General features: G+C 40.1%; 1 protein-coding gene across 30 annotated transcripts in view; it reads right to left on the bottom strand.

The window, feature by feature from the left end:
* Positions 1-804: 804 nt before the first annotated feature.
* kcnma1a (potassium large conductance calcium-activated channel, subfamily M, alpha member 1a) overlaps positions 805-17545 on the bottom strand; it is a 302368-nt gene continuing 285627 nt past the window's right edge. For 12 of the 30 annotated variants that reach the window (XM_057848838.1, XM_057848844.1, XM_057848840.1 and 9 more), the window contains 5 exons: positions 13562-13756; positions 13204-13322; positions 11652-11876; positions 8111-8139; positions 806-3819 (listed from right to left, as the gene is read on the bottom strand). In XM_057848838.1, coding sequence (XP_057704821.1) covers positions 3668-3819; positions 8111-8139; positions 11652-11876; positions 13204-13322; positions 13562-13756 — 720 coding nt within the window. In that variant the 3' untranslated portion in view covers positions 806-3667. Of the gene's footprint in view, positions 3820-8110; positions 8140-11651; positions 11877-13203; positions 13323-13561; positions 13757-17545 lie in introns of all 30 variants that reach the window. The other 18 variants (XM_057848850.1, XM_057848851.1, XM_057848853.1 and 15 more) reach the window with 4 other exon arrangements.

Here is a 17545-nt window from a genome sequence, read left to right as displayed (position 1 = left end):
TCGCTATTGGCGCCGACTCGGAGCGAGGGGTCACCGATGAGCACCCGCCTCCCTGCAGGTTGGGGGTTGTCAGCGTAAGCAATGATATTTTACACTGAGCATATTTAAGGTCAAACAGTTGCAATTTATCAGCACCTGTGATTTACCAAGAGTCAGTGTGAAGGTGTCCGTTGACATTTTTTTCACCTTTATAAACAGAGACCAAGCCTGAAATGGAATTCATAATCCGGTAAAGCACAGGGAACTGGAAATTGTTTTTTAAAACCCCATTGAGGCAGAGATAAAACAATATATTTGTGGTGCTCACTCAGAAATTTATGAACAAAACAGTCAAATAATGTGATTAATTAAAACAAAATAATTGAAAAATATAAATATTTGTTCATATTCAGTAAATAAGGTATTTCATGTATAGCAGTGAAAGGTAAAAGCTACCTGTACTACGTCAGTGAAATCATATTACTGGCACAAATGTGACCTCAACCCTTTGTGGTCTTTGAGCCCTAACCCCAATCACAGACGTACTGTATATTCTCAGTGTGAAGCCATTAAGCAATAAGCAGAGTGATGCTGACTCTAATGAGATCAGACTTACATGGGAGAGTCATCACCGGAGTAGTGGACCTTCGGTAGAAGTGTCAAACGTCTGCTAGGCCGAAGAAAGCAAGTCAGTTGGAGTAATAATGATGGTGTTCTTTGACATGTGGGTCATCATTCACATGTCTATAATGAGATCTTGCAGCATTGGAACCTTTCTGACACCTTTCATGTCTAGAGCTGGAATTGGAGGGGGGGCAACGAGAAAACACCAAAGTTCTGGTTTAGAACACAAATACATCCATTTTAATTTTGAGAAAAATACAAAAAGAAACCATGTACAATCTATGTACAAACATTTTGTACAAGACAGTATATTTATCAGCAGATTATATTTGACAGAGTCAGGTAGATCAACTCAGCACCATCAAAATAATCCATCATGTCTAGAACTCATCCAAAAACAAATAGACTACTATGTCAAACTCCCGATTTGCTGCAGCGGACGACGACAACGACGAAATGCCTTTGACTGATGAAAATAACACCCCCAAAAATGCCATTTTTAATGCATTATTTAAGACTTGAGACCCAACTCTAGTCTCTGTATGAGATATTACAACAGGATATCTTGTACAACTCTCAGCAAATAAATTATTCTATCCATCCCTTTACAGCAAAAATAGGTCAACGCATTAAATGCAGCATACAGTCAGATATGATGCGTCATAGATGATTGGTTAAGTGGACAACGTGAGCATCGTTCAGTCATCCGTATTGCAACTAATATCTCCGCCCAAATGCCACTTGTCGCGAATAGTGGGGCTTCACGCGGGCCCTCCTCTTGACCTTCAAGCACCACCTGGCACTGCACCGGCGGGGAGGCGCTGAATGCTTGGATGTTCTCCAAGCCGGTGCAAAATGATGACATCACAGTGGAAATTCTGAACGAAATTGAATATATACTGTATCACTATAAAACAAATTGTGTCCCTGAATGACTGAAGGATGCCCAACTACAACTCCTCATGGCACTTCAAAAACATACAAAAACAAATTTTGTCGAGGTATACAATGCAAAACACAGACGAGAAATGCGTGACACAGAGACGGAGAAAAATAAATCCTGACCCCCAAAAAAATAAAAAATTCCGACAAATATTGCATTAATCGGTGTAGTTTTGTGAAGCCATTTCGCAACATGGAGCCTGATTTTGGGATTCTGTTTAAGGACCTCGGAAATATCATCTGTAAACAAAAGAGACAGCAAAAATGGAATGTCAACGCCGTATGAACACAGGGTCATAAAAATGCAGGAAAATTAAGGATGTTCTCTCAGTTGGTGCTACCTTCCCATCTTTATCTATAATCACGATTTGATGTCGCTGCTATGATATAATATTAATCCAATTTGCAATAATTGTATTCACGGGTTGTCGTTTGTATTTCTTTCTTTTTGTGTGTGTATGTGTGTTCTTGGTGAAATCTATTTGCTACAAGTGTGACGACCACGTTATCACAGTTCAAAGTTCACTTGAGGACAATGTGCATGAGGCTTCAGTATAGTTGCACCACACCCATTAGACGGACATTAAAGCTTCTCCGGCGTGCTTTTTAGCTCTGATTAAAGGAACGCGCATCTATAGTGTAGAAGTAAATGGGGTTGAGTTTACACAAACACCGACAGCACGATATCATGTTCTTTTCCACATATGACTTCTTTTACAGCCTACAGACGAGAGACGTGGCGGCAAGAAGTTCTCTCTTGGTTTAAAAACATATTTTGTGGAAAAAACAAAACAGAACTGAAAAACAACCAACATGGTCACACTGCAATTGTGTGCGCTCGCTCTCACTCGTCTTCACACTTGGGACCTAATTTAGGTCAAACACACAATAAGGTCATTCAGTCGAAGGAAGCGGCTTTATCATCTATTATTGATATTATTACAACTTTTCTAGATATATGTTTTTCTCTATATAGAACTCTTTAAACCATTCGTTCAGTCCGCGGGTTCATCGTTAAGGATGCCTTTTTTTTTTTCTTTTTTTTTTTTTCAATTAAGCTTATTCGTCCAGCTAAGCTTCGGTTTCAGGTGACTTCCGCGGAGGCGAGCTGCCAGGCTGAAGATGGCGGTTCTTGACTTAAAAAAATACTATTTGATAAAGCATAGATGTAGAGGGGAAACATAACTATGATGTACTCATCTCAGGTTGTTGGTTTTTTTTGGCTTGATTCTTGTCAAAATCTTATATTTTTGACACTTGCATCCTTCGCATTGCCAACCACGTTTGAGTCTTTGAGCAGCGCAGAACAAAGCAGCTTAACTCCTGAGAGTTTCTTCTTCTTATATTTGAGGTGATTGACATTTGGGTTTGGTGGCAGAAAACATCCAAGCACTTTCTTCTACCACCACCATGCCAACCCTGTGCCAGGCGGTCTCTTGTGGTCAGAGGAGGACCCTGTTGGCGCCCACTTTTACGCGATATGTGGCATTTCATTGCTCAATGTCTGTGATCCCGAAAGCTGCTCCTGCTTTTTTGCTCAAACGTGGTTGGATTCCGGATGGGATACAACGTCTTTCTTATCGACATTCCGACCTTGAGAGAGATTGCTCTTTTAGATGAAATGGATCTGCATGATAGGATTCCCCCAAACCCTTCTCCTTCAAGACCCCCTTTTTTTAGTGCAAATAGAACAGAAGTACACAAGATGGAGAACCGTGAGCCCAGCTGGCTGGAAGAGTCGTGTCCGGTGGGATCTTTAGGGCAATGATGCGAGCCTCGTCCTCCAATTAGCAGTCACCCTTTATGTTGCTTGAGTGAACTATTGCAAAGCATCACAGGAAGTACTTTCTCGCTCTCTCGACGAGTCTTCAAATAATAATTCCATAAAAGTGCTAGGGGGGAGGAGGGGGCTGTACAATGTGTTATTTGATTGTCATTATGTACATCTCTATGGATACATCAATAAATAAAACAATGTCCAAAGAGCATGGAAGTAACATTAAAGGTTATACACATAGCAGGTCCAGTTTGGGTTCCTGTCCAGTTCTCGTGTCCTTTTGTCTTTGTCATCATAACCCCACCAAAATGACGAGAGTGAGCCAGCGAAAACCTTAGAAGCGCTTCAGCATTCGTCTTCGACTTCTCGGATGGGTGGAATTAGACTACTTGTGGATTTGTACTGGTTGACTTGGTTGGCCATGTGAGTGCTCATGGGCTTGATCTGAATGTTTCGTGGGTAGGCGTTGTCCGGTTCATCTGTAAACCATTTCTTTTCTGGAAACAAGGACACACAAGGCCACACAAAGACACAGAAAGAGCAGTTGAGTACGAAGAATCACATCACCTCAATGCAAACTTGAAATGACTTGTTGCAAAGCAAAAAAAAGTCCTGTATCTCAAGTGGCAATTTACCACATTCAACTGGATTTTTTAAACTAAATGAATCATAAAGAGTTTGACAGAAATGGCACAACATGAGGCAGACTGGATGAAGCTAAACATGGGTGCATACAACATTGTTAACATAGGATCATTTGGCAATACAGACATGATTTATAACATGACATACAAGCCCATCTCACTTTAATTCATTTATGAAACTGTGTAAGTGACTCAGTATTTTCTGTTTTGATTTTCAATTACCTTAAATGGGCATACCGGCTTTTTTGATAAATGGTGAACTGACAGTACAGGTAGTCCTCAGGTTACGACGTACCCAGACATAATTGATTTTGACTTTACAACGCCGGAGTTTCTTCTGCCATTTTGTCCGCACTTTTTTTTTTTTTTTTTCTTTTATGGTAGGGTAACAGTAGCCCCTTTTAGACTTACAGTATAATGTGCTAAAGTCCCGTGTAATGTGACGCGGGATTAACCCGTGTCATGGCTTTAAGACATTGGGAGATGTACCAAATTACACGGGTTGGACACTTTCAGACTTGTGCCGTTTTGGCGACTTGGCTTGCTCTGTGCGGGCAGGGTGTAGGACGTGATTTTATAACCCGGACAGTACGCCATTTTTGGTCGGCATCGGCAACAAAATTAACCACAGGGTTCTAAAGATGGACAATGGATTGTCCCTTCCTCGCCTCTAAAATCCAGTAGCAATTTAATTTCCTTATGTTTCTACTAGGGCTGTCAAAATTATCGTGTTAACGGTCGGTAATTAATTTTTTAAATTAATCACGTTAAAATATTTGACGCATTTAACGCACATGCCCTGCTCAAACAGATTAAAATGACAGCACAGTGTCATGTCCACTTGTTACTTGTATTTTTTTTATTTATAATGTCAGGGCGTCATTTGTTTGTCCAGCTTTTCAGTTCATCAACAAATCTCCGACTCTTTCAAATGACGTTAAATTTTTATAAACAACATGCAATTCTTGGGATTTGTTCTGCAAAAGAATTCATGCATATTATTATTTTAATTTATCCATTTTTTAAAAATGTTTTTATATTATCATTATTTTCAATACACGAGAGGTGCAGGATTTGCCAACACAGGGAGGCCAAAATCAAGAGGTGCCGGATCTTGTTCCGGCAGGATCCCGCACAAATTAACCCCTGGTCATCAGCCTTCGCACTGTGACCCGCTGCTTTCATAGATACCGTGTCCCGGTTAAGTCCCGGACAGTACACTAGAATGCGACCCGGTTAATGTCCTTGTCAGTCAGAAGGGAACTCGTTCGTAACCCAAGGACTACCTCAAGTTACAAATTTGGACTGTTTTGTTTTTCTAATGTAAGAAGAAGGTATATTTGAGGGAAGTGTATATTTTTGTCTCTTAACTCATTTGCTCCCAGAAACGTATAAAAACGTTCTATTTTTAAATGCTCCACTGGCCCACAAACGTATTTATACGTCTTTTGCGTTTTTTTTATAAGAACAACGCTCCAAAACCCTTTTAAAGCAATAAAACTGGCCACTGGAGGGCAGTAGCGCATTTTGGAAGACCAGGCAACCGATTCAACAGCAGTGAACAGCCAGGCAGCTTTGTCAGAGCGCTGGCGGCATGAAGCCAGGCGGCGCTCCGACCGGACAAAACAGCGAGAGGACGCCTGGGACGCCAGGTGCTGGACGACCGTGCAAAACGAGTGAAACCCCCCGTGGAGCGACTCGCCAAGCAGACCCCGCAGAAATGCAAAAAAAATCCATCTTTGTGAGACAGACAACGATGAGGGAAAAGTTTACACAGCTGACGTGGCGACAACGGCGTCATCTCGGCGACAAACCGTCATCTCTCAGTAGTCGGGTGTGAATAGATTGTTACTTTGCTATCTAAAGCTCTATTTGTCTGGTTGTTCATGGTATTTTGTAAAAGGAAAACATTATGCAGATGTTTGGAATGTAACTAATGCAAAAAATAGCTTTGTTAAAGTCAAAGTTATGTTTGAAATGTATGTGTTTACAAAAAGCTCATTTTCTCCGTTTTTTCATCAGAAATTGGAAAATTGCTCAATCTAAGCTATTTTCTAATGCTGATTTCTAAAGAATGGAAAAAGATACGAACTTACTTTTTTTTCTGCTGAAAGAAGAGAGTCTAATCTTTCTTTTGGTGGGTTCCAAGTTTATATAGCAATAGAACATAATTTTCTGTGGGCCTTGCAAAATCAGTCAAAATCCAGAAAAACGGCCGGGAGCGAAGGGCCTTGCTCTGGTGAAAATGGCTGGGAGTGAAAGAGTTAATTTTGTGATTCTGGAATAATAATAGTAATACATTTTATTTCTAGAGCGGTTTTCAAGACACGCAAAGACGCTTTACATGAAAGATGGGAACACAATAGCTCAACAGGAATAACAAAACAATCATAAAATTAGATTAAAAGAAGGATATGAGTAAATAAAAAGTTTAAGAGGTCAGGATAAACCGAGACAAGGATCATGATGATTAAGAAAGTGTAAACAGGTATGTTTTGAGCCTGGATTTGAAAAGTGAGAGAGTAGATATATTGCTAGGATTGAGGGGCAGGGAGTTCCAGAGCAGGAGGGCACAGAGACTAAAAGCTCTGGAACCGAAGTTGGCGAGATGGACACGGGGGACCGAAAGGTGTAGGATAGAGTTAATACAGAGGCGATTGCATAGGTAGGGTTGGGCCAGGCCATGAAGTGCTTTAAAGGTAATTACAAGGATCTTGTGTTTGATTCTTAGTTTTACTAGGAGCCAGTGAAGTTGACGGAGGATGGGGGTTATGTGGTGTGTGGTGGGGGTCCGAGTGATGAGGCGTTCTGCTGAGATTTGGAGGAGCTGCAGTTTCTGGGGGGACTTATTTGGGAGACTGAAGAGCAGAGAGTTACATTAATCGAGCCGGGAAGTGACCAGACTACAGACAGGAGTGGAAGCAGTATGGCGGGTGAGAGAAGGAAGAGGGCAAGAAATATTGCGAATGTGGTAGTAGGCCAATCTGGTGATGTCATTGATATGGGAGCGGAAGGACAGCGTGCTGTAGAGGATGATACCCAGACTCTTAACCTGAGTGGAGGGAGAGATAATCTGATCATGTATTACCATCCACAATTTAACTCTTCCAATTTTTATTCAGCGCAGGGGCGGCCATTTTGAATGGAAATTGAGTCATTTATTTGTTATTTCATGAACGCAACATCAATGAGAATGCTGTGTTCAGACCTGTGACGACATATACAATGGATAACAGATAAAAAAAATGGGAAGCGTGTTAATCAAGTTTAAAGCCCTTTTGAGGGTGCTCATGGTTTCTTGAATTTGTATGAGCACTCCTCAACTCACTTGTAAAAATGTAATTTTAACTTTTTGCTTTGTGGAGCAAGGCTATGTGTGCGTGTGTCGCATGTGTGGATATTCATCTGTGTAGGGCTTGCATTAGTCGCCAAGTTTTGGGAGCCGTGGGACCATGTACGCTGCATTTGAAGTGTAGCGGGATGCCCGCGGATGTCTGCCATCTCCCCGTTTGCGATACAGCCGAATCGTTCCTCAAAGCAGCACATCAGGTGCAGCGGTTTAGTAGAAGCGATACACGTACGACTCATATCCCCTCCAATTTAAGCTTCACATCGGTCACGCCTCCCACTTCCTGAGTGTGACCAATGGCGCGAGGCTGGCCACACTTTCCCCCCCTACAAGTAAGTCAGGCGGCTGCGTCAGGAGGATTTGAAATCAATGTGACCTACATGTTCGCCCGACACCATCAATCACGCCACAAGTGCTAGCAACAGGAGGGAAAGGTGCGCAAACACACAGCCCTCTCACACAATGCAAACTATTTCAAAGTTGAAAGAAATTATACAGAGGGAGCAATAGATGGAACAACAAAGTCACGATAGCTAGGAGAGTTTGTGGAATTAAAAAAACAAAAGAGGTTTGTCAACATCATGCATTGCAAAGATGGTCTTGGGTGGAGAGGAGGAAGAGGAGGAAGGAACGGCAGCGGTGTTTGCTTTCAAGCAAAACTTAAAGTGAGGCATGTTTTTAGGTGAAGGTCGCAAATCAAAGCAAACTCCCCACATCATAACGACGTCCGCACAAGACGCAGTTATGATAGAACGTCAAGGTTGCCAAGTCATGCAGAATTGTTAACTTGCATACCTGGGCCCATTCTATTCATCCTTGTTGCACTTCAGAAAGAGAGGTGGGTAACCTACTGTAAGTAAGTGAGTGTTTACAGGCTACAAAGCAAATACAAAAGGGACAGACCACTAAAGTCACATCATATTGTACATGTTCACTTTAAGGGCTTATCATTGGATTGGATTAAAGTGCATGCTTCTGGACATTATCACAGTTGTTCATATACTAGTATGGTTGTCCTTACTAGGAACACCAGGGCCACAATCCCGAGAAGAAAAATACTGTAAGAATGAAGTGAAATATTACAAAAATGTATTTTTTCCACCCTATGGAAAATAGTAAGGCATTTTGTGGGAAATTGGTATTTAAAAAGCTGTTTTTTCTTTTCTTCTGTTAATAAGGAAAGAAAATCTTTTAAAGATATATGAAAAAAAGAACAAAATTATCAATATATACTAGGGCTGTCAAAATTATCGCGTTAACGGGCGGTAATTAATTTTTCAATTAATCATGTTAAAATATGTGACGCATTTAACGCACATGCCCCGCTCAAACAGATTAAAATGACAGCACAGTGTCATGTCCACTTGTTACTTGTGTTTTTTGATGTTTTGTCACCCTCTGCTGGCGCTTTGGTGCGACTGAATTTATGGGTTTCAGCACCATGAGCATTGTGTAATTATTGACATCAACAATGGCGAGCTACTAGTTTATTTTTTGATTGAAAATTTTACAAATTTTATTCAAACGAAAACATTAAGAGAGGTTTTAATATAAAATTTCTATAACTAACTAACTAATATTTGTCCTTTAAGAACTACAAGTCTTTCTACCCATGGATCGCTTTAACAGAATGTTAATGTTAATGCCACCTTGTTGATTTGTTGTTATAATAAACAAATACAGTACTTATGTACAGTATGTTGAATGTATATATCCGTCTTGTGTCTTATCTTTCCATTCCAACAATAATTTACAGAAAAGTATGGCATATTTTATAGATGGTTTGAATTGCGATTAATTATGATTAATTAATTTTTAAACTTTGATTAACTCGATTAAAAATTTTAATCGTTTGACAGCCCTAATATACACACATATTCTCAAAAGTCAAATAAAGTCCTGTTTTCATAATATGACGACTTTCACGCCGGCTTTATATTTTTAAAAATGCATTACATTTTTTCAATTGAACAATATTGGAAAAAGTTACGATTGACACGAAAAATATTAACTAACCCAAAATATTTCCCCCTAAAAATACATTGTGCGTAACTACTGTATTTTCTCTCAATAAGATTATTTTAGTCTTGTAAGACTATGATTTCTGCCCCCCCAAATTACCATGTTCTTATATTTATTTTTTAACCCCTGATATTGTATTACACATTCCTTAACATTGGATCATGTTCATGTTCAGTGTTCATTAATATTAAGACATTTACCATTTTTATTCAATGCTATAAAGTTGAGCAATTGTTGAGGGATATTAATGTTTTCTTTTCTTAAAATTTGAGTTCTTTTATTGTAATTCGCATACTACTGTACTATAGTATTTTTATATGTTTATATTTTTCTTATCAGTGTTGCCCTAGTGGTCCCTGAATGTAAATTCAAGGGAAATAGGACATACTCGGCATATAGGTCAAAAATATTATCGCTAATAACAAAACAAGAAGAAGTGACTGCTAACATGCAGTGAAGCAGATGCACCGTGAACAACAAAATGTCAAACACAGCTCATGAGGGAGGGCATTTACAGCAACACTTAAGGTATTGCTTTTCCCCCTTCATTTAAACTGTACAAATTCAAAGAACATTTTGCAAGTAAAGGAAAAAACTGGCAGGTGAAAGCATGTACTCCCTGCGAAGTGATCATTGATCAGCTACAGTGAGGAATATTGGTTCTACTGTAAAAACACATCAGTGACCCACTGGCACTAATTAAGTGTGAAAGGGTCACAGGGAAGCTTGTCTGATATTTGTCATATCTGATATTCACCATCACTTTAGGGAAAATATGGTTCAGAATGGCAAAATACAAGCTCATAGCATACTTTACCTCGCATTAGATCTTAAATGATATTCAAAATCACGTATGCTCTCCTCAGAGGTGGGTTCATTACATTAGCGTTACATTTACTTGAGTAAATTTTTGAGAAAAATGTACTTCTAAGAGTAGTTTTACAAGCCATACTTTTTACTTATACTTGAGTAGATTTATGAGGAAAAACCGCTACTCTTACTCCGCTGCTTTGGGCTACACAAGTGTCGTTACATTTTCCCCCTTTATTCTACCCATTAAATTTATTTTTTTTCCAGCGATGCCAAGACTAGCTCGACCAATTTTACCAATGAGATGTCGCATCAATAATCACATGACTCCATGATACCAATCAGACGCAAGATTGAACTTGAACACACCAGCCTGTTCAATCACGTGGCGTCTTTTACTTTTACTTGAGTAATATTATTTTGAAGTAACGTCACTCTTACTTGAGTACAATTTTGACTACTCTACCCACTACTGGTTCTCCTCAAAGTTAAGGTCACGCGTTAAATTCTGTTTACACTTCTGTAATAATTCGGAGAAAACAATGGACTCATATTTTCACGCTTATTACGTTATAAGCATGGGTATTTTATCATTTTTTATCTCATGTAAATATAGTATATAATGATATCACAGTTTATTGTTGCATTGTTTATTGACTTTTAAGCATGACACAATTTGCATTTAATCTTAAACTGTTTAATAAAAAGAAGTACAATTGAACTTTTATGTGAAAATATATTTCTAATTGAAACATTTAAGTATTCTTTTTTTAAAACAGGGTTAAGGTTAAAAAAAACTAACATAGTTTTTAGGAATAAATGATTTGTTTGTTGGTCAGTAGTGTTTGGAGAGCTACAGTATGTGTTTTTTAGGTGGTACTTGGTGATCACTACCTCATTTCTTATGCCGTTTTAGTCAGATCTCATGCAGAATCCACTAAGTATCCTTACGTTGAAACCTTTAGAAACTTTACTGATCCAAAACTTATTACAGTTTAACAATTGTTGGGAATTGTAAGGACATATCCAATTTCATAATCCTATCATATTCTAATGCTGACAAGGTACGAATTTGATGGGTCGACATTGCCTGAAATCTAGATTGGGCCTTCCCAACACTTTGCAGGGAGTACAAAAATTTGATAAAAAAATTAATGATCTTATCATTTGTAGTAAATGGCCACAATTGGACAAGACAACGATACAACAGTAACAACCATCAATGTGTAGCTTTGCACTTTTAGCAGACTTTCTAACCGCAGTTTTCCAAACAAGTTTTAAAAATTTCGCCGCAGTTTGTCTACACATAGACTTTGTCGAGTGAGTTAATGTAATGTTGTGATGACACGGTGAAAAATGATCATGAAAGAAAAGCATAAGCAAGGAAATAGAACATAGCAGCCAATAAAACTCACTCACGCACAAACACACCGAGAATACAGATTTATCACACAAAGGAAACATTGAGCGCGCATGCACGAGCCGTTTTGTTTAGTACACGTACTTCTGTTTGTCTCGGGCTTCCCGGGTTTTACTGCTGCGGTTCTGCCGGTTGGAGGCCGGGACGGAGTGGACGGACGAGCTCTTCTTGCTGGAGGAATGAGAGGAGTGGGACGAGTGGGACAAGCTGGTACGAGACTGGCCCGCATTGTGGTCAAACTGCATGAGGCAGAAGATCAAGTCGGTAGGCACCAGCTCAAACTCATACGGCGGGTTGGTGATCACGTATCTGCAGAAATAACACGTGTCACACTTAAAAATGTTAGAAATGCACTTGACACTATGTGTATATGACACTAGACAGCATGATTATTTCATATTTCACAGTATTTTATGCTCCTGAATGAAATTAAATGGACCGCTTGGATGTGTTTGGAAGCGATCCGATATATTTATTCAATTTTTTAAATCCCGCGCCACCAAAATGAGTGACTTCCGGCCAGAGTTTGGGATTGATTCTGGATGGATTCCCCCCTCTCCCTCCCAGCGCCCGCCGTCACCCCCTCCGGTCCGGCAGCCCAGTCGCCCCCCACACGGCCGGAGCGTCCATCGGGACTGCTTGCCAGGGCCGCAGCAGGGGAATAACGAGCTGCCATAGTCCACTGAAACTTGCTTGCCGCCGGAGGCTGGCCGATCAGTGAAGGCAATAACTCCCGCTGTTATGTGTGACATGAGTCGGGGTAGTTTTGTGCGATTTTTCGTGTTCAAAAGGCAAGTTAGAGACTTGGAAGGGCCTCTCGGTCCGGGTTAGCATGTAGCATAGCTCTCAAGTCGCCTCTTTTGTTTATGCTCGTCCTCTGTTACCGTGGACGGAGCAGGGAAATGACAAGAGCCGGACTAACTCCGGTGACATAAAATACCATTTGGGAGGTTTAAGAAGTCGGCAGTTTTGACCATTATGCAGTAATTTAGCCCTGTAATTTAGCCCTGTCATACTGAATAAATGCATTTTTAATATTTCATATTCTATTGTTATTTGTCATGACCATACAATTTATAAAGCAATCGGGGGAAAAATAATTAGATACAAAGAATATCCTGTAAAAATATTGGAGTAGAGAGATGAAAACAATGATGACTTGTTGCCCATGCAGTCTGCTCTAGTCATCAGCCTCGTGTTAGTAGTCTCTGTTGCCTTCTTCTCGTTCTGAATCTTCCTCCTCCATATATGACTCAAACATATATGGCTGCATGTCACATACTTCCTCTGGATCTACAATATCGTTCAAAAAATCCGCACTTGAACCATAATCGCTGAAAAACGCTTCTTTCTCCATTGGGCTCAATGCTAAATCCGCTGAAACCGCTCATTCTCTGACGTCATCACCAAGATGGATGCGCCAGAGCGCTATAATGACAGAAGGAGCTAAACGGCTATTTAAAGATGCATTTCTCATCATCTGCGCTTTGCCAAATAGTTGTATATAGTTGAATCGTCTCAAAATATGATTTTAATTCCAATAATAATGCTATTTAAGATCTTTTTGTCATGTCATATACACTTTAAGAGACCACATGTAGTCATGCTAAGCACAGGGAAAAGGAAGATATTTTACCGTTTTGTACACTGGCTTGGTGCACTTAGATGAGCGTCTCTCAATCTGTAGATTCCAAAACATAACATGTTGTACGTCTTCAGTGCTTTGCAGAACAAATCTCCGTAGCAGCCGCCATCCTAGTAGCAACACAAGGAATGACAAACAGGCATGCGTTAAAGGAGTCACACGAAATGACATAATGTTTACAACATTATTACAATAATTCGTGTGGAAAAGCGCTCGGCATCCACCAGGAGCTGCTTTGCGTGATCGCTGTTCTTCACATTGGATTAAGGATGGCGACTAGCGGAGGCGTCGAAATGCGTGCTGCCGGCTAGTGCCAAAAAATGTCATCTCTGCTTAAACATCCTCTTACCCCCAAGTCAGCGAAGGGCCCATCGTAGAGGGCGAGTTGGGCGACACGACACCTGTCTCTATTGGCCAGTGTCTGCGGCGTGCTATAGCCTCCTCGCAGAGCGTTCTCCTCGGCCAGCAGGGCTTCGAGCTCAGGAGTGGCTCCTCCGGTGACCAGCGTCCTGATTAGTGTAAGGATGTTGTCGTTGAAATACGTCTGGGGAGAAGAGATAGGAGGTTATTTGGAAGTACATGTCCCACATTTTCACATGAAACTACCAGGAAGGATTAAAACACTGCCAAGAACTTCTCAGAGACAACCGAACACATTATAGTCATCTCAAAATGTACTCTAGTCAGTGTCACGATCTTGTACCAATGCATAGTAATAATTAAAATAACTAATAATTTTCAAAATGATTAATGAATCTGAAACATATGCACCCTAAAGTTGTACGATTTTGTAAGCAGACCTATCATAAGCAGCTAAAAAAAAAAAAACAAAGTCATGTTTTAAGCACAGTCTCAGCTAGACTGTTTTGTCATGCGAGAAATTGGAACAACGTTGAAATACTGAGCATACTACAAGACTGCATCTCAAGTGACATTTTCTTTTCCTGATACTGTCAGTTCAATTATTCCACTGCTACAGGAGAGAAATAACCTGAATTTGTAGGTAACCAGACTGTACCATGATTTCAACCAATAAATTACACTAACATTGGAAATAGGGGTGTGAAAAAATATCGTGATATATCGTGACACTTGGTATCCCAAAAGGTTATCGATATGCTCCTGGAGAATCAAGATATCGTTTTAAAAAGGTGTCAATGTCAATGAACCCACAGGTTGCCACCAAAATCTTCCACCATAATAGTGTCTCCACTAACTCTAAGGCTGCATTGACGGTGGTCGACGCCCAATCTATTTAGACTTGGAACGTTTGTTCATTCGAAACTAGAGCATTCACGGTCATTCTGTCTGATTTTCAGGGCATTTACAGGTCACTTGCTGTTCATTTTAGGGCATTTACAGGTCATTTTCTGTTGAGTTTGAGTCACTGCCTATTCATTTGGGTGATTCCCAGGTCATTTCCTGTTCTGTAACTCAAAATAAACAGGAAGAGACCCATAAAATACCACAAAATCATCAGGAAGTATCTGAAAAACAACAGGTAAATGACCTTAAATGGCCCAAAGTTACCTCATTGCCTGGCATTAGCTGCCACTACCGGCCATAAACGTTCAATCCGTTTGAAGTGGGAGGGATGAGTTCAAATGGATTGGACGTCTACTAGTGATAAACTCATTGTAATTCACAGCAGAAGCTTGTTTTCTGTTTATTAGTTTGTAGAATATCCAAGAATGAATTCCTGACCAATGCATTGATAATCGTTGTATCGCCATATTGTCAGATCATCGTTATCGTGAGCTTTGTATTGCAAATCGTACCGTATCGTGAGGTACCAAGAGTTTTCCACTCCTAATTGGAAATAATGTCATAATTACAGTAAATATTTGTTTGTAAAACACTTATAAGCTAAAAAAAGAAAATAATCAATCTGTAAAAGTGTAATATATTGGTTTTACTGTCTGAAATGTTAAACATTTCACCAAGATTAATAAAACAAGTAAAAACTGATTGCACTCTGACATGGAGATTGCCGTGCTTGAGTCCTACAGTGCTCTTCCATAACAAACATGCGACTTGACTGCACTCTGCAGGCGTCAACGTCTTCTGTCAGTCAAGCTGATCACGCGCTGCTTTTGGCGGTGTGCAAAGACAGTCGGTGTCAGTCGGCAGGCGAGGCCGAGAGTGGCGGCTCCTCTCGGCGGGCCCCTGACAGGCCTGCGGAGCCTCATGATGGATGAGCACTGTCCATTAGCCGCCTTCACCTCTGACCGCCGCCACGCTACAGCTGATGCCCACTCGACTCCCTCGGCTCGCCTCCGCGCAGCTTCTCTAACCCTTCACTCACTAAGCGAGCCGCTGGAATGAAGCCATCACGGCACGGGGCGGAAAAATACACTTGGCCATGAGTGGGAAAAATGAGGTGTTGAAGGTTATATTTTCTCCCTGCTTTCTTCTTCTTTCCTGATCTTTGATGCGGCAGTGGCATTGTCAAGAGATGAAAGAGCGTTGGCGAGGCCTGTTAAAGTTGAGCTGGTGTCAGCGCCATTACGCTAACATTCGATACTTACTTCATTAAAAGACTCTAAGTTGAATTCAGACTACTTCAAATGAGGAGCCATGCCAACCCTCTGGCTTTGATGTCAGCGAAGTTGGCAGACGTGTCGGATCAATGCACCAGTACCATTTCATTTACCCGCTCCTGCTTCTTGGTGCTTGCACTGAAACTTGAAGCTAAAAAAAAAGGCATGGGACGGTGTTCTTGCTTTTCCAAACAGAAAATAGTCTCATTCTGAATCCCCTCGCTTATAACACAAACAATAGCAACACCAAAAAGTCTCTGCAGGGCTTTCAGCTTCAGCTCATTATAAAGTGAGCCCCAGTTCATCACAAGGGAAACGTTCATGTGAAAACATGTGAAAGTGGTTGAAAGACCATATACACCTAACCCTCAAATTAATGTAACAAGAAATGGCGGATTTGTGGTTCAACTCACAGCCTATGCCAGAATCATAGTGTTCGTTTTGAGCTCTGAAAACCTGATTTAAATATAAAATTAAAACATGTACAGTATGTACTCAACTTATTTTTCCCACACAGTTATCATGCTTCCCACTGTTTTGTGGGAACGCTATATGACGATGTAGAACAATCATGGCCTTTGTGTGAGAAATCTTTTCAAACACTATGGGATTTATTATTTTTCTTTTTTGTGTTTTTTGGCCACAAAAATGATTCATTGTAAGAGACATTTCAAATATGTATTTTTACAAATCGCGGGAACAATACTGTAATTAAGAGTTTATTTACATTTATTATTTAGCTTATACTCTGTTTAATTCTGATATTTATTCTGATTATTATATTATTATTATATTATTATATTGTTATTATTATTATAGTATTATCTAATCATATCATAAATAAATTCGATATTTTACCTACATATTTATTGTCATATTTTATAAAGCACATTGATCCCCCCACACCTTCGAAACACATTCAATCCTATTAAAGCACAATTTTAAATACATTCCAAATGTGCTTGAACACACAATTGAAAACAAAAAATGTGCAACAAATATTGCACTTATTGTAGTGCCTGCATGTTAGCTCAGGTCATATTGCCAAAAGTATGTGCTCACAGGCCATGACTCGCTTATGAATATAAGTGACATCTAATGTTGTTAATAACTAACGGCGTTATTTTCTTCAGTAGTGAGTAATCTAATGAATTACTTTTCTCATCTTGGCAACGCCGTTACCGTTACCGAGGTGGGAAAGGCGTGCATTATTATGCGTTACTATGTTGGTTGAATAACGCGAGAAGAGTCTGCGGGAGACGGACTCACGGAGACGACAAAGCAGAGCAGAAGTGGGGAGGAGGCAAGGGAGTTGTGACACTGTTGCAAACATGATGGTAGGTGGCTCCAATAATGCCTGACTGTAGCCGATAGCCTACAAACTACGGCCACATGATGCTATGGTTGATATCACACATATATATAGAACTAGGCGGCATTAGCAACATGTATAAAGAACTAGATGCGTTAGTGAAAAGCCGCCATCTTAAAGCAGTAGACTTATCAGGAAGGCTGTGTAGTAAAGAACCTTCCTAGCGAACCTAAGTAACTTTTGATCTAAAATGCTCCTAAATCTGCAAAACTTGACTTAAATCTATCTTGAAATGATGAAACAGTTTTAAAACCTACACATGCCGAAAGTAGACAGAGGGGAGCTAATGCAATAAATGGAGCAATTTTAACAACTTTAATGGTTGATTCACAACATTAATTGACTTCCACACATAGCAAAGGTTACTATCTAGTTATCGCAATATCCGCAATATCCCTGTGTCTAGTTAAGTTTGGGGTAA

This window comes from Corythoichthys intestinalis, chromosome 10 (genome assembly GCF_030265065.1).
Source record: "Corythoichthys intestinalis isolate RoL2023-P3 chromosome 10, ASM3026506v1, whole genome shotgun sequence".
NCBI lineage: Eukaryota > Metazoa > Chordata > Actinopteri > Syngnathiformes > Syngnathidae > Corythoichthys > Corythoichthys intestinalis.
The sequence above is the reverse complement of the archived record's forward strand: the minus strand, read 5'-3'. Positions and strand labels throughout refer to the sequence as shown.